At 38.7% G+C, this 27092-nt stretch overlaps 2 protein-coding genes across 3 annotated transcripts; one reads left to right on the forward strand and one right to left on the reverse strand.

Moving 5' to 3' along the window:
- TDO2 (tryptophan 2,3-dioxygenase) lies at positions 1 to 16669 on the forward strand. 2 transcript variants are annotated; one of them, XM_074541176.1, is made up of 12 exons: positions 1 to 50; positions 5614 to 5719; positions 6837 to 6927; positions 7756 to 7826; positions 9682 to 9809; positions 11475 to 11661; positions 12418 to 12525; positions 13481 to 13592; positions 13717 to 13774; positions 14271 to 14350; positions 14918 to 15008; positions 15849 to 16669. In XM_074541176.1, exons 1-12 carry the CDS (start codon positions 16 to 18, stop codon positions 16000 to 16002), a joined length of 1221 nt encoding a protein of 406 aa, XP_074397277.1. In that variant the 5' UTR covers positions 1 to 15; the 3' UTR covers positions 16003 to 16669. The 2 variants fall into 2 exon arrangements, with proteins under 2 accessions (XP_074397277.1, XP_074397276.1); XM_074541175.1 differs by lacking the exon at positions 1 to 50 and adding an exon at positions 5094 to 5246.
- CTSO (cathepsin O) lies at positions 16098 to 26289 on the reverse strand. Its single transcript, XM_026792974.2, has 8 exons — positions 25797 to 26289; positions 25111 to 25216; positions 23985 to 24118; positions 22777 to 22944; positions 21251 to 21372; positions 19914 to 20077; positions 19356 to 19448; positions 16098 to 18017 (listed from the first exon to the last, which is right to left on the reverse strand). Exons 1-8 carry the CDS (start codon positions 25929 to 25931, stop codon positions 17983 to 17985), a joined length of 957 nt encoding a protein of 318 aa, XP_026648775.1. The 5' UTR covers positions 25932 to 26289; the 3' UTR covers positions 16098 to 17982.
- Between the last annotated feature and the right edge of the window lie 803 nt (positions 26290 to 27092).

A 27092-nucleotide genomic window follows, 5' to 3' on the forward strand; every position in this document is an offset into this window, starting at 1 on the left:
GCAAGGGAGTAGCTTATGGCTCCAGGTTTGTGCTTCACTGGACCTCACAGGTAACCAGGACTGGGTTGTTCAGGAGGGGAAAAACAGCCCAAAGGATTGTATACTTTATATACTAAAGTACTGCACCCTGCAATGTGTGGCTGCAAGGCATTAGTAGGGGATAGGTTTGCCTTGGGACAACACTGCGGAATATGTGCAAGATATGGGTTTCTCCTAAGTTTACAGTTCTGGCTGGCACTGATCCATTTACATTGATGAAAGCAGAGAGTTTGGGCAATATAAGTGAAAGAACATTTTCTCCATACTTGGATAAAAATTATTAGTCAAAAATTATCAGCATGTGAAAGAAATGCTGCTGCATTCTGCTGAGCCACAAATGAGAGATGGTGGGGGAAAGGTTGCACTGGGATATGTGAAACATAAATGGAAGTTAAAAGTATTCTGGGAAGTGATGACACAGTTCTTTGTGTTTAAGAATTTGAACAAATGCGGTATTTAGAAAGAAAAAAATAATCTTTCCAGCACTATCTCCTCTCTTTGTTTGTAGTTTGCAAGACCTTGATCTCTGTTCCTCCCCCAGGTACAAATGTCTGATTGGATTATTAATATTGCATCAACTTTAAGCTTGTTTGTTTTAGCCCGGAGTCACCAAATTTTAGTTTTCTTAAAACCAACTGTTAATTTCAAGTGCTAGTTAGATAGTAAGTCCAGTTTGGAAAATCACAAAACACACAGAGGTCACATTTTGGTTCCAAGTTTATCTTCTGCTCTTCACCTTCCTTTCATGTGTCCTTATTCACATATCTCTTACTGTTGTTATTATTGGGTGAGGAAGTGGTTTTTGTTCAGTGCTAGCAGAGTAGCCAGCACAGGGAGCTTCTGGCTTGGGACACTGGGGGCTTCACCTCTACAATTTGAATTGCACTTTGTCAACCAGAACAGCAGTTGCTGCACTGCATTTCACTATTATAGTTGTATGTTTGTTATCAAAATTATTTCATCACTATAGTTTTATGAAATTAACAATGCAACATCTGTATGTAGAAAAGATATTTTCCTTCTGAGTACTTTTTCTCACAAAGGTCACAGCAGAATCTGCACAAATGCAGAACAGGGTGCCTGGGACTACAAAGGTATAGTGCACCTATTTCTCATTAGCCAGGAATAAGTACCAAACAAAAATTAAAATTACTTGATTATTTGTCAGGAAATTTGAAACTTGCACATGGAAATACTCCTTCACATGTGTACTTCAGTTATGGAATTCATTGCTGCAGGTTGTGGAGTCACAGAATCTGCAAAAAGGTTATTAAATGCAAGAACACAGAAATCTTAGGAAGTCAGGAGCTATCAAAATTGGAAAATTACATGAATATTCTGGGGAAATAATTGCACTGTAAGCTTGCTTATAAGCTTGCTTTTTAGTTTGCTGGGGTTGGTTTTTTGTTTTGTTTTGGTTTTTTGCTGATGGTGTTTTGTTTTGTTTTTTAACGTTTGTTTCTTTTGTTCTAATAGCTCTTCCCAATCTTTTACTTTCTCTTTGAAACTTTTCAGCATGGCATGACCTACTTGGATCTTTGACTGACTGCAGGCATTGTTTCATCGGTAGAAGCCATGTGTGCTGGGTAGCTCCTAGTCTGCAACTGTTGGACCAGAGTGCTGGGAAGCTTCAAGCGTCATTTGTTTGCAGTCAGAAGCTCTCTGAGCTCTTTCTTCAAGTTAGCAAACTCTAGACAAACAAATTGATTTGTGAGGATTTTGTAATCAGGATGAGAGTTTGAGCAGTAGAATGGGTGACACTGTCCAAACCACTTGTGTGTGTACTTTTTCTTCTCCTTAAGTGATTTCATGTAGGAAAACTTGAGATTTGGCTTGGGTGAACAGGTCACTTCCAATTCATTCTTTTTTTGGATTCATGACAGTGTGTAGAAGGACAGTCTTATTTACCTGTCCTCATCAGACCATAGTGTTTTAGACGGAGAGCCCCACAGTGAGAACATGCCGACTCCTGGCTCTGGCTGTATACATAAATCATGCTGCAGGCCACCTCTGCCTTACATGGGACCTCCCTTGGCCAGGCTGGAGAGAGGCTCCCTTTTTGCCCGTGTGAATCACTGCTCTCAGTCCAAGTAAATTCAGTTTGTCCCTGCTCTGCAGCCCTACTGCAGCCAGTCCAGCCACCCCACATCCCCCTGGGAAGGGCAGGTAAATGGAAAGGGGCCAGGGTGAATTAAGAGGGGTGCTTAACTGTTCCCAGGTTTGGTCATGAAGACTGTGGCAGTGCATTTGAAGGCCACAAAGAGCAGTTTTGGGAAGCTGTGGGTTTTTTTTTTGTTTGTTTGTTTGTTTTGTTTATAGGGTTTTTTGGGTTTTTTTTTTTTTTTTTTTTTCTGTTGTATGTAACTGTTTGTCTTGTATTCAGCCCAGTCACAAAACAGAACATTCTCACTGTCTGCTGAAGATAAGAGTCCCCTGTGATGAAAAGAAGGTTTTTTATCTGACTTTCACGTTAGAAGTAAATTAACAAATAACAAAATAAAACCCAAGGGGACACACACTCTTGGTTTTCACAGCCTTGCTCAGTCATCTGCAGCATGAACAGCAAGTTATGCATGTGGCTAGATCTGCTTCTTTCTGATTTTGAGTGTTCAACATGAAAAAGGGAAGTGAAGGTACATTTTGAGAAAAAAGCAATACCATAATTTAAAATTAAAGTTATGTTTTGCTTTTGGATACATTCACATTGAAGAGCTTTTTTCATCAAGACTTGTTTATGATTATGCTAGTAGGAGAGATGACCAAGTGGCTATAAATATCTGTCAGGATATAAAGGACACTCCAATAAAAATCAGGTCCCTACAGTGAGCCTCAAATTTGAGCAGCATGGCAGAAGCACATTTATTTCTAAGGGTGTCTGCAGCCATGCCAGAGTTCAAGGCTCTGAGCTGATCCAAACCTGAGGGCTCTTGCAGGCTGTGCTGTCATCTACACTGCCAACAGACAGTTTCATAATCAGGTCATACAAGCCACTTAAATTATTTTACTACCAAGTTAGTTACATACTTTGAAGCCTTATCGAGAGGGCTTCAACCATTGTCTGAAAACCATTGTCTGTGGTTTTTTTTCAGGGATTTTCAAGTCTTCATCAAGATATCTTTTTTCACTGATCTTGGAGAGTTTTAGATCTATTGTAGTTGCAATGGTTAGAGAGCTGAATTCAGCTAGTGTGAGATTAAATTTTCTTAAATGAATGGATGCAAATGTTATCCATAATATTACCCAGTTCTTTAGGAATTGATCAGTTTACAGCTTTGGAACCTCAGCTATGAGGTCCTTAAACAAGGAATTTGGCATGTTGGAAACACTGGAAAAAACTTTCTAAATTGCTCTTGTCTGGCTGATTTACTTGATTGACTGAAGGCTGGCTGTTGCTGAATTGGAAGGGGTGTTTGTATAGTTGTTGCTTAGACAATATCCCCAGCTAGATTTTAAGTGAGTTTGCTAACCCTGAGTGAATTAATGGTACTATTATTTCCCAAATAGGGAGTTAATGTTTTGTTAAGTAGAGAGTGTAAAAGGGCTCTGCTACTTCAAAGTCCTTTGCCTGCTGGGTAGGCAATGTAAAGGTTGCCTGTCAGAGATCATTGCACCGGAAGTTTATAATTCTCTGTATTTCACAGAAGAAAATAAAACTGCACAAGAAAACATACATTAACATATTTTGTGAGGTTAAAAGTTCAATATTTTCCAGCTGTCCTTATTTTTACTAGTTTCGCATTCTTTCTTTCTTTGTGCCATGAGAAAAGATAAGAGTTTGATTTCATTATGCGTGCTTAGTCTGGATGTTTCAGGTGAAGATATACAGGAATGACAAGACAAGCCTTCTTTTTCTTTTGAGATATATGGATGTGCAAGATTTCCACATTTGTAAATCAAGCTGTTTGAGTGCAAATATGTGAAAAGTTGCTTTCAGCATTTGGTTTGTGATGTCCTCATTTCCATCTCTAGTTGTCTGCATTTGCTGAGCACATGTAGGTGTGTGTAAGGAGAGGATTATTTTCTTCTGTCATGTTTTATATCAGGAAGGAAGAACTCCTTGACTTTGCTTGGTAGTTGCTTCAGTGAAGTCCTACATTTCTTGTGGCTCAACTTTAATTTAAGCTGATTTGTGTAAAGCCTGAGAAATGACATCTGGCTGAACGGGGTATCTATCCCATCACCCACATCCTACATCTGCCTTTTTTTAATGAGAAAACTATTCTTAAGGGACTGGAACAGCCAAAACCACCACAGACACCACTAAGCAGAGTAAGTCTTGCAGAGAGCAAATGATCCAGGGTCACAGAGGTCCTGTAGTTTTGTTTGCAGTGAAACTGAGCATTAACTTTTTTTTCAGAAAGGGCTGGCAGGCAGAAAAGAAGTGTATGCTAGTTACATGTTACTTCATTGTGTGTTAAGCTGATGACCAGATAGAATTGAGTAACATTTGTCAATAAATGAGACTGAAATTTTTGTGCAAGGAGATAAAATTAAGAAATAATTCTGAATTAAATACTTGGAAAACCAGCATGAGCGGTTCATTATGTTTTTAGTACTTCACTTAATCTGAGTACATTTTTTAAAAATTGTATATATTACTTGAAATCTCTTTGAATAAGTGCTATTTAGTCTGTCATTCAGGTTTTTTCACTTCCGCCCCCACCCCTCTTTTCTTTTTCCCTGTGTCTGATTTTTTAAACTTAATGGTATCCTTAATGGCTACAAAAGGCTGCAGGTTAAAAATCTACTCTAACCGTTCGTGGTTTTATTAAATATTGCCTTTTTATCACACACAGACCTCTCATTGATTTACACCTTACACACTGCACCATACAAATGCATCCAAAGAAGCAACTGGTGGAAACCTTGCAGTAAAAAGCACAAAAAGCTTGTGCCATTGGACAAAACAAGCATGTCATCCATTCATTTTATATCTGGCAGGGAAAAACACAGTCCTGGAGAGCCAACAACACATGAACTTCCTGACCTTTGTGCTGTGATGGTTTCTGCCATCATTGAATAGTGGGGATGGGCTGAGGGCTAAGGAGGGGAATCTGGGGGTTGGCCTTGGCAGTGAGATAAGGCTACATAAAAGGGAACTGCAGCAGGTTTGGGAACACTATCAGGGTGTTTTCCCCCGTGTGCCGCTCAGCGAGTTTGGATCCTGAAACCATGAGCCAGTGCCCCTTTGCGGGGAAGAATTACCTGTGAGTCCTTCCTCTTTCTGTTTTACTCTATAAATTCCATTCAAATGATAAGGTGTTAGTGCAAAATATGAAATCTCAGAGAGGAATTACTTATTATCAGCAAATAGACAGCTGTAGCTGTAGCTATCATTTAGCTGTTGCTAAATAAGTAGAGATCATACAAGGACTTGTCTGAGCACTTGTTATTTTATGTGATGTTACCAGCTGTTACTGTGACAAGGAACTTGAGTTTTTATCAAGAGCCTGCTTTACTGGTTCTGTTTATCAAAATAAAGCATTGACTGAATTGTAGATGTTAGTAAAAAGGCAGGTATATTCATAATTCTTTAATGAAGCAACTTACATATTTACTTCATTTTCTTCTTAGATTTAATTTTAGCAAGCTATCTTTGGAGGATGAAAATAACGACAAATCTCAAGAAGGCATAAATAAAGCCAGCAAAGGTGGGCTTATCTATGGAGAATACCTACAAGTAAGTTAAATGACTTCATGTATGCTGTGCTGGCTGCTCTTGAGGCAGCACCTGTGACTGACACTGCTCCCAGCAGTCAGTCACTGACTGAGACACATCTCCAGGTGTAGCAGGCACAGGTGCCCATCTCACCTGGACCTCAAGGTGGGCTCTCAAACTGCAAGGAATACAGATATTTTGTGGGGGTTGGTAGGGAATTATCCATGTTGGCAAACTGTAAAGTGACACACCACTAAAAGTTTTCTTTGGTCAGCAATTTCTGCACGTCAGCAGGATCTGCGCAATGTCCTTGAACATCCAGAACACTTGGCTGGAAAAATCTATTTCAGGGGTAGGGTAAATCTAGGGGGTAGGATGATGACTAGGGGGGAACACAAAAGAACCCCCCCCCCAAAAAAAAAATCCTTTTCTGCAAAAGCTAGAAGTAATTAAGAAATAAGTACAAATAAAGTACCATAGATAGTAAAAGAATCCAGAAGTTCTTTTGGGTTTTTATTTTTTAGACAGCGTGAACTGAAGGGAATTACTCTTCTTTTGAACTAAAGTAAGAGTATGTTAACTTTGATTTGTTGACATACTCTTTAGAATTTTGCAAAGATTAATTTGAAAACAGCTATGATTAGATTGTAAATTTGACTAAGAAAAACATATAATAATGTCTGAACTTAAGTAATTATTACTGCCTCAACTCAGTACTCTTATGCAGATGTTGTTGCATGATTACTAAGAATTTTACTATAGGAACTCTGTTTTCATGGGACAGGACAGTATAGATCTAAAATCTGGAAAACATGCTGGATATTTTGTTTTCTCTATTTTTTAAACTATGCATACATATATTTATGTAATTAAAATTACCCTTTAAATTATTGTCAAAACTTTATTACTTGAGGTACCTAAATGTTCCATTTCAGGCAAGATTTTTTCTAACTAAAAAGTAAAAGTCATACCTGAGACAATTTAGTCAAATTTCTCATACAACCTAGAGCGTGAGGTCTCTATATGTATTTTTAAAAATATTGTTCTTAAAAATTAGCTGTATGCAGTAACACTACCATTACTGATAGCAGAGCTTTACAGAACAGTTCTTACCTTTATTTTTACCTTTATTTTTAAGCTGAACAAAATATTGAATGCTCAAGAACTTGAGAGTGAGAAGAAAGGGAAAAAAATCCATGATGAGCATCTTTTCATTGTGACACATCAAGGTAAGTGGAGGGGTGCAGTGGTGGTTTACTTAGCCAATATTTTTGTCACAGAGAATTAATTGGTGCTGACACATGCAATGAACCTTTTTCTTTTCATTTCAGACACTGGCACAGCAATATGTCTGTGTTTTATCTGTTTTTATATGTGCATGTATTCATATACAAATTCTAAGGCAGTAATCAACTCTTTGCTTGTGAAGCCATAAGTATAACCTTTGGATTTGGTAAACCAAGATATGGATGGTTCTGTTTTTACAGAAATTAAGATGGTGAAAACCTTGGGGTCATCCAAGCAACAGGCTGCTATGCAAGTTATTGTAGGCAAATTTTGGGTGTTGCCTTGTGCCTTCTCTGAAATTCCAGTTTTAGCCATCTAGAAGCTGTCTAGAAATCAGCACACCAGTTAGGTACTCCCTAATGCTCACATCTTCCTTTTTTTCAGATCCTGGCATGATGATATTTTCTGTTACTGACAGAAAACATGTAGTTTGTAAGCAGGTGTTGAGTTAGATTCTATTGAAGTATCAGATCTGGATTTTCTCTTTCCTCTTTTTGTAATGAGCAATCTGCAGATGAAATGTCTGATGTGTAAAACATATTTTAAAAAACTTTGTTCAGTATTCTCGACTCTAGATTTATTTTGCCTAATGCTTCAGGTAAAGGACAGAATACTGTAACAAGTAATAAATTTATGTGTATCTTCTTTTGCACTGGCTGTGTCAATGTAGGCTACTAATTTCAAATCAACATGTAAAAACTTTTTTTCCTTGGTGATAAGAAGAAAAAGTAACCTTGGAGTTGATGCTAACACTGTCTTTCTTGTTGTAGCATATGAACTTTGGTTTAAACAGATTTTGTGGGAAATGGACTCTGTGCGAGTGATCTTTCAAAATGGTCATGTAAGTTAAAACAAATATGAATTTTGGGAAAATTCAGCCCTGATTTTCTCTTGCTTTCTGCCTCTGTCTGATATACTTGGGTTTACTAAAGCAGCATATGCTCCTTTTAGAAACAGCATCAAAAGACCAAATGAAATTTGGCTGAGTGGCTCTTATATCCTGATAGTACAGATTTTTGATCAGCAAAATTTTACTTCCTCCTGAAGTATGCCTTTTGTGTAGATCACCTTCCAGGGCCAATTTCATTGGCCAAAACACTCTCATACTCTCTTGCTAGTGCTGGGTAACTGTAGAAACTTAAGTTGGAAATATCTACTGGAGAAAAGGCAGGCTCAGAGGCAAAACCAAAAAGCAGAAGGCTTACAGGTATTTTTAGGTTGAAAAGTAATTTCTGCCTTTGTTCAGTTTATGAAGTTTACCTACTGTCTCCTTCCATGCAATATCTGCTGTGAGGAGAACTCATTTTTGTGATTGTGTAATAGTAAATCCAACAGAGAAGCAGTAATCCAAAGCAGCGTAATACTGTGCAAGAATTTCTGAAAATTACAAACATAAGCAACTCTTCACATTTGTCCAAAGCTAAGCAGACATTATAACAGTAGGTAAGAAAGGAAAACTCTTGAATTGATACTACATCCACAGAAAAATCTGACAGCATGCAGTTTGAGAAATACATTGAGTATGTCTTTAGCATGTCTTAGCAGAAGATTTGAAACTAGACCAGATTGAAAGAAGGAACTTTCTTTTCAAGGTCCAATGAAAATGTTCTCTGTTGTCCACTATATTCCTAATTTCATTGGTGTTTTAGTTTAATATTTTATCAAATTGTAACTTACCATAACCAGTTCTTAAGAAGAATTTTTTTTTTTGAAAAATGAAGCCTTACTTGTGATCAGAAATTGAAATGTCAATGTTAAGGTCAAATACACAGCCAAGCAATTAGGGAAATAAATATCATCTGCCATTTTTTGTAGTTTGATATTTCCTGGTTGCATGCCCAGATTTCAGAGAGAAGTTAAATCCCGTTGAAACTGAACAGAATTTTAGCAGACTACTCTGCAGGCAGAGTGTTTAATTTAGTGAAAAAAAGAACTTCTGTGCTTTCCATTTAATATTATCTATTTCCCACCAGATGGAGTCTTTTCTCTTCTTCTCTGCTTGCTAATGCACATTTCTGATGAACATGTTTTAGATGTGCTCTCCTGATGTAGCTTTCAGATTATTTAGCTTCTCAAGTTCAAAGTAATTTCTTTAACTGCCTTATGGCTTGCAGAATGGAGCAAAAATAGAAATTATTCTAGAAGTAATTATAACAGAAAGTATATAATTTTCATATATAGAATATTAAGTTACAATATTATTATAAAAATAAATTATTACAATAATATAATAATTATATATTCTATTACATTATTATATATTATATAATATATATATTATAATATATATAATTACATTATATATAATTATATATTATATATTATAAATAATATAATAATTATAATTTCCAATATTGCAGATATTGGAAATTATAATTTATTTTTATAATTTAATTTCTTTGACTTCTATTTTAGTCAAAAGCATAGAAAAGAAAAATAAAGAAAACCCTCTATGATAGGCCTACCTATAATGTAGCATCAGTCAGAAAAAAATAGATTTCAATCTTTGAAACTTAGTTTCAGTTTTAAGTTAAAACCAGAATGCTCTGCTCCATATGAGATTCTGCCTCTATGTATTTCATATGGGAAGGACTTGGGAACTACAGTGATGTACAACAGTGAAAAGACATGAAACAGCTATGTAGGATCTAGACCAAACACCATTCTGGCTATGATCTTTATTTTTTTTTTTACAGGTAAGAGATGAGAGGAACATGCTGAAGGTTATTACTCGAATGAACAGAATTTCACTGATTCTGAAATTACTTGTGGAACAGTTCTCAGTTTTGGAAACTATGACTGCATTAGACTTCTTTGATTTCAGGTAAAGACTTACTATTCCTCCACAGCAATCCAGGAGCTGGTAATTCCCACCCTTAGAACGGATTGTGAATTTTGCATGTGTGCTGGTGTCTGTCAGTAGGCTGAGAGCTCACCTTGGAGAGGCAAACATGACATTAAAGTGCAAGGGTCAGTTATGAAATTGACCCTGACTGTGAGTCCAGCATGTTCTGGAAAGAAGTACAAGTGAATTGTTGACTCTTTTGTGTAGGGTGCTGCTGACTGGTTTCAGGGTCAAAAGTTAAAACAGCAGAAACAAGAGAAATAGCTCACGGTTCTGATAGCAATTTAGTTGAAACTTTGCACTGCAGATTGAAGACTTGCTCCATGGCAAATCATAGAAGAGCTTGGGGGAGAGACATGCACTCTCCCTAGATTATCAAACAGGTATTTCAGCTGTCTTGGTTTGCATGGTGCTGCCTTGGGTCTGCAGTGCTGGAGGCTGAAGGAAGCATTGCTGCCCCTTGTCCTTTTCCCCAATAACTTCTGCTGCCCAGTAGCAGCTCAGTGCATTGCTGGGCTGGGTGGTTGTACCTCTTCTGCCTTCTGCTCAGGCTTTCTCTGGATCCTTTGGCTTATCTCACCTCTCACATTTCGTTCTCTTCCCTCTCTACATCTAGGCCCGGTCACCACACTGCCACATGTTACAGCTTCATCCATAGTCTCCCTTCCCTATTCTTCTCCTGCTTGTGTCACTTGTGCATATCTGCCTGCCTTGTGACCTCAGTACCATCCAGCATCCCATTCGCTTTTGTATTTTGGCAGCCTTTCCCTTCTATCTTTTAATGTCCCCTATTGAAAAGAGCAGGAAACTATGAATTTTCTTCACTTGTTTGAATTGAGCATTACCCTACAGCAGGGGAAATCCATGGGCTAATCATCCATTTTGATCTATACCTTCTTCAGCTTTTCAGCCACACGCTCATTTGATAAGTAAGCATAAGACTAAATCAATGATGTGTCACTGTCAAAGCTTGTACTCACAATTCAAAATGCATTACAATTATCTAGCAATGTGGGATTTCAGGTTGCTTATATAAGTAATTGTTTTTCAGCATGGTCAGATGACTTAACTCTTAAGATTCCCATTAATGAATCCTTCAAAAAAAAACTCCACTGGAGTTCTTTTGAGCATTATTCTACTCTATAGAATAAGGCAATATACAATATTGCATATATATATATTGCATGTATGGACTATTATACATAATAATATATAGGAATTATATTGTGTATCAAGACTATTTAAAATGGCATGTTGTTGCTGTGACAATTTTTGTAATAGCTTTTTGGGGTGCAGCTGCTTAGTCTATTTGGAAAGGAAATTCTATTCACTGACATTGCCTCCTGTACATCACATGCACAAAGCTGCCCTTTTAAAGCACAAATTCACACGGTTTACGTTTGCACTACCTGTGTATGCACAAACAATACAGAACTAGAAAATGAGATCATAATTGCACTGTATTTGCATTAAAATTGCTTGTTTTTTTTTTCCTTTTCCTAAGTGCAGTCATATAAAAAAGTCCTCAGATAGCTATTTGATATTCTTCAGATGTGAAATATGGGGGATTTTTAGAGAACAAGAAAAATCCACCATTGTAAAATAACACCCTGTATTTTTGTATCTTTTCTTCTTTTCCCAAAGGTACTACCTAAGCCCAGCCTCAGGGTTTCAGAGCCTGCAGTTTCGCTTGCTGGAGAACAAGATTGGAGTTCCCCAAAGCCTGAGAGTGCCTTATAACAGAAGGCATTACCGTGATAACTTCAAGGGACAGGATCATGAACTGCTGCTTCAATCAGAGCAAGAACCAACACTACTGCAACTTGTGGAGGTAACAATGTCTGTCTTGGACCTTGCCTCATTTTCCCCATCTCCCAAGAATGTCCTTCATTAGTGTCAGAGACAAATTCTCCTACCTTAAGAGAAACAAGCATGTTGGCAAATTCTCTGTCAATCGTGTTTTGGATTCTTGACAAATTGGGCATGAAAGAGAGTTAATTGTTAGTAAACCAACTGGTTTTTCACAGCATCTTGCTTTCATCTGAAAATTCTGGCTGTTAAACTGGTAAATAGCATTGTGGAAGTGTGGGATAAGAATGTAGATGCACTGTTTCACTTGCATTGCTTTTTGTGACTATAAGCCCTTTTGGGAGGAAAATTTTAAAAATAGTCCCACTGTTAGTGATGGCTGTTAGAGAGGTTAAAAACAATAGATGGCTCTGTCTTCCTTCTGAGACTTATCATTACTCTTCTCTTATATACATGTGGAATAAGGTTTGTTTTTCTGTAGTTTGCTTTAAAGATGAATATGAGACAGCTTCTGTCTTCCAACATTGTCCAGGCAACCTGGAACCTGAGGGGGCTGGTATGGCACCATTATGGTATGGCAGGTGTAAATCATCCACATGGACATGCTGAATTTAGCACTAAGCACTTCTGCAGGATACTGTAGAAGTGCTTATTGCTAAAGCAGAATTGTAGCAGTAGAATTTATGTTGCTATAACTTGTAATTCCAGGATAATGCAGTTGCATTGCTATTGTTTGAATATATTATCATTACTACCACTACTGCTATTATTATTAAAGGCATGGCTGGAAAGAACTCCGGGACTTGACTCAGAAGAATTTGATTTCTGGGGACAATTTGAAGAGAATGTTTTAAAAGGCCTAGAAGAGGAATTTGCCTTGATACAGGTATATAGTTTACTCTTGAACTAACAATAGGCAAAGACATCTGGCAAAATGGTATTGTGACATAAATTTAACTTTTGGCTTATTCAAAGTTTCTCACTCACTTCACTTAATCCTCATCAGTCTTTTTCTGCAAGAAGCAGAAAAAAATGCAAATTCTTCAGGAAATAGGAATATTTTTTTAATTTGATGTCTAAGATGATTTAAAGCATGAGGTACATGGATGATCAGGATTGCAAAAGGGATGGATTAGTATCAATGGAAGGGCTGAATTTGATTTTACTGAAACTACAACTTCACCATTAATTAGTACTTGCATCTACAATATAAAGTGAATATGAAGTTTGGGCTCCTGAGCTGTGGATATGGAATGTCCCATTAAGAGCCCATTTCTGTTTAACAGTATATGGCAATTTGCTGCTATGTGATCATTTGTATTGCAATGGCAAATAAGCATCAGAAAATCCCTGATGATTTCAAGACCTGCAGCTTTAAATAACATTTTTTAATATTTTCATTTTTAATGAAAAAAAAATTTATCAACTTCCTGAGAATATCTGTTTATGTCTTTCTAACTTATCTAAACTTTTTATTTACAATTTTCTTGGCCCCTGCTCTGTAGAGATGTAACTTTTTTGCCTTGAAAACAAATAAATCAGACTTCAAACAAATTACAATTAACTTTTTAAAGCCTCTAGACCAAGAAGTGCAATAAATTGCCAGTTTGTTTGAATATTCATTTATCTGGGTTGTGTTGGAATCTATTTAATTGTACATTTCTTGGTAATTGCACTTTTCAAAGGACAGTGACTCATGTATCTTATTTGAAAATACAGTTCTTACATCTAAGATTCAAACTTTAGAGTATTTATTTAAATAAAAATTGCAAAATGAGTCATTCAAGTGCTTAATTTTCCCTGTTGAATTCTAAAGCTTGTCTTTGTTTTAAATACCAAAGGCCAAAGCAGAATCAGAAGAAAAAGATGACTTACTGTCTGAATTTCAAAAGCAGAGAGACATATTACTTTCATTGTTTGATGAAAAACGCCATGAACATCTGCTCAGTAAAGGTAGATTTTATTACCATATGTGAATATGTACTTTGTATGTTTTACACGTTATTTATAAATGCTTGTTGTAGCATTGAAGTTGCAGGAGAATGAGCAGCCAACTGAGGACACTTGTATTTTGCAGGGGAGAGGAGACTGTCCTACAAAGCACTGAAGGGGGCCTTGATGATCTACTTCTACAGGTGATGTTGTGTCTTTGATGGTGACTGGCAGGAGGACAGGGGAAGGTTAAGAACAGCAGCACAGGCTTAGTTAGGCTGGAATGGGCTGTGGGAAGGAATCTATTTCAGCCCTCCACAGGAACCCTGATTAGTCAGAAGCAGCTCAAAGGTCAGACCAGGCTGCTCAGGGCCATGTCCTGATGAGTTCTGAATATCTTCAAGGATGGGAGGTTGCACATCCCCTCTGGGCAGCTTGACCAGGTGCTGCTCCTCAGATTGTAACTAGTAAATGCCTTGTTCTACCTGTCCTAAAAAGATCTGGAGTCCATTTCCAAGTTCAAAAATAAAGGGACAGATGAAGACGTACACAGCAGCAGCTTTTGTTAAAATATCTGGTGATATTCCAGTACCAATTTAGGAAAAGCAAGTTTTAAGTCACTAAGCACTGGTGAAATGCAACTTTGAAAAATAAAGCTTATGCTGAGAGGTCTCACTGTCCTCTCTTTCATTTTCCAAGGGAGGAGCCTCGTTTCCAGGTTCCATTTCAGCTTCTTACCTCCCTTATGGATCTCGATGTGCTCATGACTAAATGGAGATGTAAGTCTGACTTTTTTGACTGTGACACTCCCTCTTGTAGATGCAAATAAATTGTTCTGTCTCTGAGTTATACCTAGTCTTAGAATTGAGCTTTGGAGTTCATGCATTAGGAATGACTCTTAATGTTTGTACTTCAGCCAAGAGGGAAGATAAAGAGATGCTTCTGTGATCATTAGGTACATAGGTATAGCTATCACTTCTCTGACCTGCTTTAAGTGTACTATCTTATCTAGGGACAAGTATCTATTTTTCAATGTATCCCAAAAAGTCACAACATCATGTCTTTATATGCAAACATTCCTTCTGCCTCCTTCCATATCTATACATAAGTGAATGTGTAATTCTGTATTCACAGAGCATAGTAATGTGTAATAGTTAGTGTGTTCATTCTGAATTAACAATAATTTTATATAATTGACTTAAGAATGGCAGAATTAACTCCTGCATTGCTGAACACCTAAGAGTTCTGTATCCCTGTAAAGATCTCTGAATGACCTTCAATAAATGTGACTCTGTATTTTATTTGAATACTGAACATGTGCTATTTTCTCCTGTTGTATCATTTAGATAACCACGTCTGCTTGGTGCACAGAATGATTGGTGGCAAGGCTGGCACTGGAGGCTCATCAGGCTATCACTACTTGCGTTCCACAGTGAGGTACAAATAACGTGCTTCCCCTGCACCTGCAACAATGCAGCTCATAAACACTCTAATGCTAGGAGACATAATTCAGATGGCTGACTGGAGGCCAGAGGGCTGCTGACTCTCTTCTGGGACTCCAGCACATCTCCCCTTGGTTGTTGTACATTTATTTATCAGTGACATATAAATTCCAAGCCTTCTAAGGCAAAAAAGTCCCTTTTGATCACTCATGCCATCTGTAATTCTCAGTCAGAGCGTTACAGTGATAGCAATAATATGAACCCTGCATTGTTCAGCTGGTGTGCCAGCTAGCCCAAGTTAAGGAGGTGATACAGGCTGGAAGTGAGCCCCAGCTACTGTGTGACAGAGTTTCTTTATTCCCTAGCATGACCTCTAATTGCACAACCTCCTTAAACGAGGATCTTCTTTGAGGTTTGCTCTCAAAGAGCTGTGAACCACAATGTAGAGCTGTGAGCAACTCCTATCACAACCAATGGAACAGAGGGCAGAGCAGAAAGCAGATGTTAGACTGATGTTGAGGATTGAATGCCCATGGTCCTTCTTAGAAAGCTCTCCCACTCCACCTTAATGCCAGGTTAACATTATTGTTCCTAGATAAATTCTGCTAGAGATCACACTCTATGGACTCTGCATTTTCAGAAGATGTTGCTATAGATCCCTATTAAGCCTAATCTTCTATGCCCTAGGAAGTCAGGACTGGATTCTTGCTCTGCAATATTCTGGAGCGTTGGTGCAAGGAATCTTGTTATTTGCATGAGAAGGAATGATTACTGAGGATATAGAAATTATGGCCTTCTATGCTGATGGAAATATTGTTCCAATTGTCTTTTTCAGTGACAGATACAAGGTGTTTGTGGATTTGTTCAATCTTTCAACATTTCTAGTGCCAAGACACTGGATACCAAAGATGAACCCAAGCATTCATAAATTCCTTTACACAGCAGAATACTGTGACAGCTCCTACTTCAGCAGTGATGACTCTGACTAACCTGCCTTTCTAGGATGTTGCTGTAAACAACCTCCTTACTTTCACCTTCAGTGGTGCTCCCAGCCATTCCCACCAAGATTGTGGGTGTGTAAATATGTATTTATGTATGACAGTTTTGTGAATAGTACAATTGTCCTGTGGAAGAAGTTAATTGCTTGTAGAGAAAATAAATCTGTATTGAGTTAGCCTATATTAAGAGTAAAATGATACCCCCAATTCAACCAAGGGCAAATTTTACCCCTGGCTGGCTTCTTAAAGCCTGCGCCTAGAGAAAGGGAGAAAATTACACACAGTTACTATGATCATGACTTATTTGTACATATTTTTGTATTTGCTTGTTTGCCTAATGGCTGCTACTAATTTATGACTAGTTAAGGATAACTAGGATATGACTAGTTAAGGATAATCAATCTCATCACCTTCAGAAGAATATTAGTTTCTGAGCTCTAGTGCAATTTCAAAAGGAATTTTGGGTTACAAGTTTCAAAAGCTACATTCAAAAAGTAAGTCCTGAATCTACAGACACCAAACCATTCTGAACTTATAATACATCAAGAATCATGTTGCTATCTCTACATGTGAATGTAAATTCCTTACACAGAAATACTGTTAAAAATAGCATATAAGTACTTACTTTGCATTCCAAATAAAGCAGTATTAAAGCTCATCTTTTGTTAAGTCTCCTTTTAAAACAAACTATAAAGTTCAAACAAGAGTATGACAGGCATTTAAAGTGATTTTTATTCAAAGTGGTATACAATAAAAGGCAACTTTGGCTATAGAATACTGATAAAGCACTGCCATCTTATAAAATGGACTTTTGGTTTTTTAAGTGCTCCCTTTGGAAAGACACAAACACTGTAGGCTGGAATTTCTGCTAAGTTCTCTCTACCACAGTACTTCAGTACTGTCAGTAGCACCTCAAAAACACTGGAGGCACATCTGTGTTTCATATCGCTGTGACTACATTACTGCTATCTGTGCCCATTACAGACTTTGTTTTCCAGTTATGAAAGAGTGCTATCTTTGTTTGTAAGCCACTCAGGGAAGGCCAGACTACACAACACTCAAGAGTATAGAAGACTTCACATTTTTTAAAACTGAAGTTTTCAGCCAAGTAAATTCAGTAAGTAGCAAAACCTGAAGTAAAGAAACATCACACTTGGTCTTCTTTCATTTAAAATATTAACAATTAGAAGGAATAAACCAGCATCACTTAACAATATACAATTATAAACATTTGTTGCACTTGTCATAAAAGTTATAAAAAAGTAATCTAAAAACATGGTACAATAATTGAGTGCAAAAAATTACAGAATTTCTTTAATACTTTTCATGGTAGGCCTTCTTAAAAGATACAGGTAAAGCATTTGAAGTCAAAAATTCAGAGCATTTTAGAATTACATGTTTCATTGTGAGTTCTAGTTACATTTGCCCACAGCTGCAGTTTCACAGCTCAGCAAAGCTGGAACACGTTTTTATTACCAGCAAGTTGCAGGTCTGAATTCAAGTAATAAGGGAAATTTAACACTCACTCTATTGGATATATTCTGTAATTGCTGACTTTCTAAACTGTTACTCATGATTCTTCTTATACTCAAATGATTTCAAATATACTCTTATAGTATTGATTTTTTGATTCAAATTCCTTCTTATTTGTCATAATTTCTTTCCTTTTAAGATTTTTCTATGGAGTAGTATTCAACACCTGGATAAAGCTTCCATTTGAGGCTTCAGTCCATCTTTGTAGCTTCTCTTTGTGCACTCTGCAAATCAGTCTTCTTAATCCATGAGAAATTTGGCATTCAACACAAATTCAAAATAAAAACATTTTTAAAAACTTCAGCTAGGAATTGCAGGAATTGCCCTTACAGCCATTTCTTATATTTGAAAATGGTTTTTTGAATTCCACCTTCATATACAGTGTCTGTCCTCATGATACTTGTGGTCTTTGACCAGTTGTAGAGGCTCACAGGAATGTCAAACAAATACTGCTGAGACTGTATCTGCTATACCTAGAAATGACATAAAATTTGGTTTTAATAAATACTGAGGTGGACACTTCCCAAAATTCATGTTCATATAATGCCCTCTCCCCTCCAAGCCAGGACAGTAAGAATCCAGGGAATCATCTGCAACCCTTTTTTTCTTCCTCTCCTGGCACTGTGTATAACTGAAACCTAATCTCCTCCTTCCTCTGCTTTTATGTTCAAAATTTTATATCCTGGTGGTTTCAGAGCACCTCTAAATCAGAAGACAACATCTCTGTGGGAAAAGGAGGAACTACTGTCTTTGCTGGATTGTTCTTGTGTGGTACACTACAGAAAATGTGAAAGATCCTGCTTTTTGCAAATAACACATCTGTTCTCCCTGCCATGTCTACAATTGATTTGCTGTATCACTACTTCTAAATTTCTCTTTCCAAACTATTTATACAACAACAGTAAGAACAAAGATTCAGTAACATGAGAAAGCTATGATTGGATACATTGCTCTGATCTTTACTAAGTGCAGGCAAACTGAATATTGTCTATTCTTTATGTGCAGAAGATTTAGGTAATCCAACACCTCCTGCAATGATTGAGAGCTGCTGTGAAACACACATGGAAGGGAAAGACAATGGGTTACTCTAACACATAAAATTACCGCAGATACACAACACTTCTTATCTAGTGGAACCACCCCATCAATTTGGCTCAGCAATCTGATGATAAACCAGAGCTTGACTTGCCTTACCTCCATGTCTAGAAGAAACTGGGTATTTAATGCTACAGGAATCCCTCAAATACAAAGAAAAAATTCATGCAAACAACAATGAGGCAGGAGATCGAACTAGCACTGAAAGGATATATCTCTGTCCTACAAGAAAAGCCACAAGCAGGGTACACAATTCCCAGGTAGATCAGTTTTTCATATTTGTTTGTTAAACTGAGCCCAGAGATACTGGCACCCACCAGACAAGGACAGCAGCTGTTTTACCTACAGGGACTACAGCGATGGCACTCACCTACAAGGATCACACATTACTGGATATTTTACAGTGCCATTACCTCTGCATGGTAAGGGACAAGAGTACTTTGACTATTTGTTTTGTTTTATACAGCTTTGCCTTTACATGGTCCTTTTCAATCATTCAACTACATGCCTTGGTTGAACTAGCAACCACTTCATTTATTTTTCCATCTGGACTCATTTAACCTCTTTTAAAGCATAGCAATGATTGTACTGCCTCTCTGAGGATCCCATTATATTTTTATTATATATATTATATTAAAGTGATAATTAATTTTTATAGCTATTGGAAAATATATCCCAGACCATGGCCTTTAGCACTTACTTTTTACCAGACTTACCACAGACATTGCCGCCCATCTTAACACGAACGTAGCCATCTATTCCCCACGTCGGCCCCCAAGAGTTCTGTACAATCCAGTAAGGAATGCTACCTGGAAGAGACATTTCATGAACAAGAGACAACATGAGAGTTGGAAAGTTTTAGCCTCCTAACACGCCACAGAGTTAATTAGCATTTCAGAATCTCAACCAGCTTCTGATGGACGGATGATACAGGCCAGTGAAACCTACTGCTGTTCATATAGATAACAGAGCTAATATTCTGGTATGGGAAGACTCGATATGGGCTCTTCTAGCATAAAGACACATACAGCCATGGTCTTGGCTTTACAAGGATGAAGTCCTACAGAACTGAAAAAGAAATGACAAAAAGAGTTTTTCTTCTGGCTGATGTGAAGATGATGTGATCTTCACAGAACTTCCAGGACTGAAGTGACATCAAACCCAAGAGCTTCCAACAGAAAACCGACTTCTGGATTTTAATCACTTATCCCACAAAAGACAAGTTGCAAGTCAAAGAAACCTACTGTGCTGAAGTTCAGCTGGTGGAAACGCACCTGTTCTGTCAAAACCAGTGATAAGAACAGCATGGTTTGCTCTTCCACTGGAGCAGTGATATTGTATGATTCCACCGAGATAATCCTGCCAGCTAATGGCATCGACTGTCACTGCCAAAGGGCCCCAGCTGACAAGCACCCTCATCATCTCCTCCTCTTGACCACTGCAAAAGAAGTGAGTAAAAATACCAAGTTACTTAAGTTAGCTAATCACTAAAGTGATTAGAGTGATTGTAATCTACTTGTTAAGAACAGTTGAAAAGTCAAATAATTAAACTCTTTCCTCCAAGTTCTACATATCACACACCAGTAATTATATATTTCATATACTACAACACAGTGATACAAATACAGGACACACAAACTATGGGATGGGTGTAGATCCAAACACATAACACTATTAAATAGCAGAAGGTTTCTAGGTCAAGCCAGTGGCAGTGGAGAGCACTTCATACTTTTTGTACATCACTCTTCTCAATCAAAACAAGCTTTGAACAAACCATTAGTCTGTATTAGAATTTCCCATTGTTTTTTAAACCTACAGAAGTACCTCTTTACCTAATAATACACTAAAGTATGCATCTCAAACATATCAAAACACAGGACATTTCCACTATCAGACATTTATCATTAGCACGCTCACAGAGTTTTATTTATCTGGAGCAGGAAATTTTCATCACTAAAAATATGTTCATTAGCTGAATTTGGCAAATACAGACTGGCAAAGACATGACTGGTTTTGGTTACTTATAGCTAGAAGTAACACAATTCCTAGTCAGAATAATACTTCTTGCTTTTATTCAGTAGTTGTACTGTACTGATAAAAAACAGAAATGAAGTTTATTCACACAGAAACCTAAAAAGCTGAAGTTTTTACAGAGTTCATCTGGCAACACTTTCTAAAGTCATGGGCTGGAGAGGATGTGGGTAGATATGTAAATGCACAAATACTGAAGTAGTTGAATGCTTCCTATTTTTTTCAATAAATTCCACTTACTATTGGTAGGATTTACTGTTTCTGACAAAAGCAGCGTAATGTTCATATATTAAAAACTGTAACTGACTATGTTCCAGTTTATAGCCAATTTAAAAGACCCAACTTCAAGCCTTCTCATTTGAACAGGCTTAATGATGGCAGTGTTGAGCGGATTCATTGTGGCAAGCCTTAACTCTCAAAGATGTTATGCATTAATCCTTCTCCAGCACACAGCTACAGAACTGATGCAATCAACCTCACATCCTTTGCCTGGTCAATGCACTGTTCACTCCACCTAACTCCATGACTGCTGTTCGCAGAAGGAAAAGGACAGTGAAAGAAAAGAATGAATAAAAGCTACCTGAAGTCATATGCAGCAAATCCTGTTATTGAAACTCCAAAATCTGAGCGCTCAAAATAATGGCACAGTCCTGTCTGAGCTTTGAAAGTGTACTCTGAATCTCTCACGAGTTTTACTTTGGTCTGCAAGAAGGTAATGGAGCAAGAAATTAATGTATTTGACTTTTCTTCTATGCACCTCAAAACATATGGAGAATGACCACATAACCCACTCAAAATTCAGTGTGTACTGGGCAAGATTAGAAGTAAGAATGTCACGTTGTGAAATAACTATTTACTAGCTCTAGTTTCCTTGTCCACTGAGCTTCAGCAGGGATTCAGAAATCTTTAAATAAGAAACTAAATTTAAAAGGCATCTCTGGTTTAAACTATCCTCATAAGCAATTCTGTCAATTTCAAGACACAGATGTTCATTCATGAGCTATTAATTCTCCTCAAATGACTTCCACATACAAAATTATATTCTCCTTGGGATGGTTAAAGAAGGAAAATATCCCAAAAAGTTATATAAAATACTGTAAAGTCCAATTCTGTTCTTAGCATGTAATTCTCATGCTAATACATGACATATGCATCAGCCTTTCATGCTTTTCATGTCTTCTGGAGTACAGCATATTTATGACAGTGACTTCTTCTGCCTAACTCATTTGTGGTTCCTCTGCAGCCAAGACGGAATGTTCTTTCAGAGGAATAAAAGGTGAGTATCCTCTGTTGTTCTTGATATTCAAACTTATACAAGTTATCTAGACTGTTATTAGCCATGGGTATATTACTCTATAGGGATAGAATTATGCTTTCTTAAAGTCTGAGGTTTTTTTAATTCAAAAAAAGAAAGAACTCTTTTCATATTTTTGTAATTCAATCTGAGAGTGCATTTTTATTTTAAAGATATTAAAATGTTTCTGTGTACCCATGTTATTAACACACATTTTGAATTTTTAATGAAATGAAATATTTTAGCAACAATTGAAGTAGAAACTTTGAATGCATTTTCAATGTCCTGGTCTTCAAGGGAAACAAAGGTAAATGCAGTTCATTTTATTCTGAGGTTTTCCACATACACTTGTACATAATTTTACAGTGTTTGCAAGGGAAACTACTGAAATTTAAAGCAGAAAATGTCAGGATTCCTTCTTTTCCCCAGATGCTGGGGCTTTAAATCCACAAAATGCCATATGCATAGGTGGCTCTGTCTACACTCGTACTGTATGCCTGCAAATTAATTCAGGAACATTGTTTTCAGCCCCTGTGGACTGATTTGTTACCTTCATGAGAACATATATAGACCATAAAATTTCAATCAAATCTGAATTCTGCTTGAACTAATTCTCACCTGGTTCCAAACTAAATAAATAAGCATATATACATATACACAAGCACATATGTGTATGCATATATGTACATACATATATGACTAAAAAAACTCCATGCACATTTCACCTTCCCCATCAGTATTTTTCCAATAAATAGGAATGCTAATAGAGAACCTGATGAAGCCTTTTGGGATATTTACAAAGAGTTTCAAACCTGGTTCAGCCAGCTCAAAGCACTAACGGTGGATCCCCCGCCGCAGCCGTAGTTATTGTATGAGCAGTCAATAACTTGCTGCACACTGAGCTCTTCCAGGGTGTTTCTTTTAATTGCATAGGCAGACTCTATGCCACCCACCACGCTGAAAGCCCAGCAGCCTCCACACTGAGAGAGACAAAAGGGAAATGGCAGAGAAAGCAGAAGTCAGCTTTGGTTTCGAAGCCTGGTATGAAAAAAAGAGGCAAGAGTCTTCCAATGCTCTTCATTTAATACATCATCCTTGAATTCTGCTTTTAAGGCAATTAAAAAGAAATGTTATCATCAGTTTAAAATGCTGAACTGTTTCCCCCCCTATATTGCTCTCTGAATGCTAGAAATGCATTATGGATGTTTTTTTAAAGACTCTTTCCTCATGAATTTTTGTTCTGATGATAGGTCTGAGGATGCTTTTACTGTGAGATATCTATTTTCCAAAAAAAAAGTGAAATCAGTTTTTAACCACATTAGTAAGTTTTTCTAGAATTTTGTACAAGCAGATTAGAGTTTAAGAAATGGTAAAGTGAAATTAAGCATAATAGAAAAAAATCTTAGACAATAACAATCTATACTGCAATTTCAGGCTCTTTGAACAGTGACATTTAAAATAAACAGCAGAATTTATTCTTCACAATGTCCTACATGAAGCATGGAAAGGAGACACTGGGGACTGAGCAGCTTGTTTCTTAACAGGAACCATAACCACTCTGGGATAAACTGTAATTGTGTGGGGTCTGGTCACTTTCCAATCATGAAAGCATCCTCTGAGGAATTCACTGGTAAGGATGTGGGTGTTGACCAACCAAGAGGATTCAGTCATGGGAGGAAAACAACAGGAAAGGATCTACACCTCTCCAGGTGGGATGAGACCAAGTACTGAACTTGGTTCCTTCAGAAAAATACAAAACACACATGATGCAAAATATTTGGACATTCACTTAACTAGATCAAAAAGAATATTACAGTTTCTAAAGGCACAACTCCTAAACCTCATTCTTTTAAGCCAATACTTCTCTACATAAAATGCTACATGACTTTGTGTCTGTTCAGCTGGCCACTCTTGTGCCAGCGCTGCAAGGAGCCTCCAGGCAGAACTGGTCCCTGCAAAACCTTCCCTGTGCTCCACAGCCCACTGCTGAGAGCCAGGAAGGGAAAACACCAGGACTTACTGTCTGCTGATTTCTCACTTCTGCAATGACTTTCTTGTCCCTCCAGTCAAACTTCTTTGGCAGAGGCTTTTCCTTCCCCTTTGGCACTTTTATGTATCTGGGAAGTTTGTGAGGCATGCTTCTCAAGTAAATAGCTAAACACAGAATATAAACGTATTTAAATCTATGAACAAAAAAAAAAAAATCCCCCTAACAACTACTTTACTAGAACTCAGAGGTAACTTGGATCTACAGTTGCAACCATGAGATTGTATTTCATTCTAAAATCCATAGAAAATTCATGTATTTTAAAACAATCATTATGTTCCAGAATGAATGTATTTCTACAGTTTCAGAAAGAACAGAAATACTCTCTGTAGGGAATGTGGGTCTGAAGTTGAACAATAACCATAACCACTCCATAAAAAAAATTTTTACTTGAAAATTTCCAAAACATTTTACTAACTTAAAAAATACTTTGTTTTAGTCATGTACAAGATGAAAATAAGAGGAGAATAAAGTAAGAATTCTGAAACACCTTAAAGTTGCTGGGTTTTCACTAAAAAATGTTGTTTAGTTATTTAAAATTAAAGCAAGATGTTAAATCCTCTGATGAATAGAAAATGTAACAACAGACATGAACAGCAAGAAGGGAAGTTTTATAGAGTTTTCCAGAAAAAAGAAAAGCAAGTATGTCATGTTGCTCGTGAAAGCTCCAGCTGTCATTATGCAGCCAATGACCTCCAAGCTTTGTTTGGACTGTGGTCAACTTTGTGCTGGGGTAGGGAATATGAACTTACTGCAAAACCTTCTGTATCTTCCTTTTTCAAAAAGGAAGAACTTTGTGTATCATCTTCCTTTCTTCTGTTGTAATTGAAGAAAGCTTTAAAGAGCAGCGAGAAGAAAGAAAGAAAACCAGAACTGCCTGAATACTAGAACGTATTCAGGCTGTGGGTAATTCAACCTTGCAAGACTACAGAACACAAAGAGGATTGTTGTGTCCTCCAGAAGTACTTACAGTTTGGTATCAGACATTGTAAATTAGCTGACTATCAGCACAGGAAGAATCTGTAAGTGTGAAAAACACAAGGTTCTGGGAAAGAATTAAAAAATGACAGAAAAGGTACTAGAAAACCAGAAAATGTACCTTTGAACTCTTCAGGAAACAGATGAGAAAACTGATTTATTCCATAGACAGCAGTTGTATTATCTTTTGATAATGAATTCAATAATCTAATTCTTTTGGCACTTTCCTGAAGGAATACAAAAAATAATTGTGGGCATTATTGAGTTGGCAGCAGGGACAAAACTGTAAGAGCAGAAAAAAAAAAGGTCAGTAACAGTAAACATGAAATTGGATAACAAGAACTGTTAATCTCAAATTCATCCTGCATCCCTAGCAATAGGAAAGCCATTACGCTAATTTCAACTCCAACAGATACCACAAAAGCATTTGTTAGGTGCAAAAAATTGACATGAAACAGACAAAACAGAACAAGTTGCGTCAAACTCATCTGATGTCCTTCTTTGACAGCACAAAAATCTTGTGGTTGAGAGATATGCAAAAGTGTCTCCAGATACGAGTTAACCCCATCACTTCACGAACCCAAAGAACAGCATAATGACACAGAGGCCTCCCCCAGCGGCCCGACGGTGACCCGTGGGCGTGGCACCGGGAGCGGCATGGGGGGCCGCGTCCGGGCCTGCGGGAGGGGCGCTCTGCCTGCCCCCGCCCCGGCCTGCCCCAGCCCCGCAGAGCCCGCCCCAGCCCCGCAGAGCCCGCATCAGCCCGGCAGTGCGGATGGTGAGGCCAGCGCGGGCTGGGACACCTACCCGCAGAGCAGCCGCCGCTGCTCCCCCTCGCTCCCGGCCTCCGCCATCCCGAAGCCGGGTGCCCGTGAGGGCGGCGCTGCCCGGCCGCAGCAGGCACAGCAGCAGCGCCAGCACCGCCATCGGCCGCCGCGCCATGGCGGGGCGGGCCCGGCCACGCACCCCGCCCGCGGGGCTGAGGTCCGACTGGTTCCGAGTGGGAAAGGGGTCGAGCCCGGTTTCCTCCCCAGCCCGCGGCCGGAGGCTGTCCCCGCTGCCGCTTCCCGCGGGGCCGGCGGGCGGGGCGGGCCCGGGCGGGGCATGGAGGAGCGCCCGCCCCGCTCCGCCGCCCGCACCGCCGGTCCCGCACCGCCGCTCGGGGCTGGGAGCGCTGCTGCGGATCCTTCTCCTGGCGGCTCGGGGGGATGGCGCCCAGTCCGAGCTGTGCTCGAGAGCGCTCAGCAGCGCCTGGGCAGAGCCGTGCTTGCAGCCGTGTTTCCCATGTGGGAGATGGGCAGGCGCGCAGGGCTGCCAGGGAGGGGAGAAGGGATGCTGAGCGTTCAGGTATTTGCCAGGTTATAAAAACCTTCTCCGAGAGGCTGGTACCTGAGTCAGGTCCTGCTTGGTACCTGCAAGCTGGGCTGCCAGCAGGAGAGGGAAGCAGCAGCAATGCGGGATACAGGCTTTAGCAAGGGAAGGCACGGGCGGGCAGTGCAGAGCTGCCCGGTGCCCGCAGCCCCTGCGTCCCAGTGAGAGAGCTGGTGCTGAAAGAACACACGGAGAGAAACCATGACTTTCCTCAGAGACTGGTCATGCTGGTACTTGGGTAGGCAGGTCAGTGTTCAGCGTTTAAAAGCTCCATTAGGCCGCTACGACTTAATAGCGCCCTCTTAGTCAATTTCCATCACCAGGCATTTTTATGCAGTGCCTGTAAATAGGATATTTGTATGCGTTAAACCTGCTGTACGTTTCAGTTCTCTCTGCTGCTTTCTCCCCACGTACCCTCTTGTTAACACAGGTGTCCTGTCCTGCGGTGCCAGTAGCACACCTGGTAGTGCTGTGCTTGGGGAACAAACCTGTGGGATCACAATCCAGCTTTGCCTCTGCCCTCCTCCCGTGGAATTAGCTGAACTGCCACCAGTTTTGCTACAGGGAAGGCTATTTCTGGCTTATAGCCAGTGTATGGAAGAGCTTGTTAGAAGGGCAGATTTTATTGGTTATTCTGACACGGTTCATCACTGTAAACCCAGGATTGGCGCTGGAGATGTTATTCCAATTTATTACAAATTTGTCTTGACAGATTGAGGTCTGGGATCAGCA

Source organism: Zonotrichia albicollis, chromosome 5, assembly GCF_047830755.1.
Source record: "Zonotrichia albicollis isolate bZonAlb1 chromosome 5, bZonAlb1.hap1, whole genome shotgun sequence".
In the NCBI taxonomy this organism is placed as follows: domain Eukaryota; kingdom Metazoa; phylum Chordata; class Aves; order Passeriformes; family Passerellidae; genus Zonotrichia; species Zonotrichia albicollis.

Excerpts from the sequence above, each read along its gene's own strand:
- TDO2 (XM_074541176.1), top strand. The coding sequence starts at position 16 with ATGGCTCCAGGTTTGTGCTTCACTGGACCTCACAG. Across the intron at positions 5,720-6,836 it reads TCTATGGAGAATACCTACAA|CTGAACAAAATATTGAATGC; the intron begins GTAAGTTAAATG and ends TTTATTTTTAAG. Across the intron at positions 9,810-11,474 it reads TTAGACTTCTTTGATTTCAG|GTACTACCTAAGCCCAGCCT; the intron begins GTAAAGACTTAC and ends CTTTTCCCAAAG.
- CTSO (XM_026792974.2), bottom strand. The coding sequence starts at position 25,931 with ATGGCGCGGCGGCCGATGGCGGTGCTGGCGCTGCTGCTGTGCCTGCTG. Across the intron at positions 22,945-23,984 it reads AAGTGAGAAATCAGCAGACA|TGTGGAGGCTGCTGGGCTTT; the intron begins GTAAGTCCTGGT and ends TGTCTCTCTCAG. Across the intron at positions 18,018-19,355 it reads GATGGGCGGCAATGTCTGTG|GTATAGCAGATACAGTCTCA; the intron begins GTAAGTCTGGTA and ends TGTCATTTCTAG.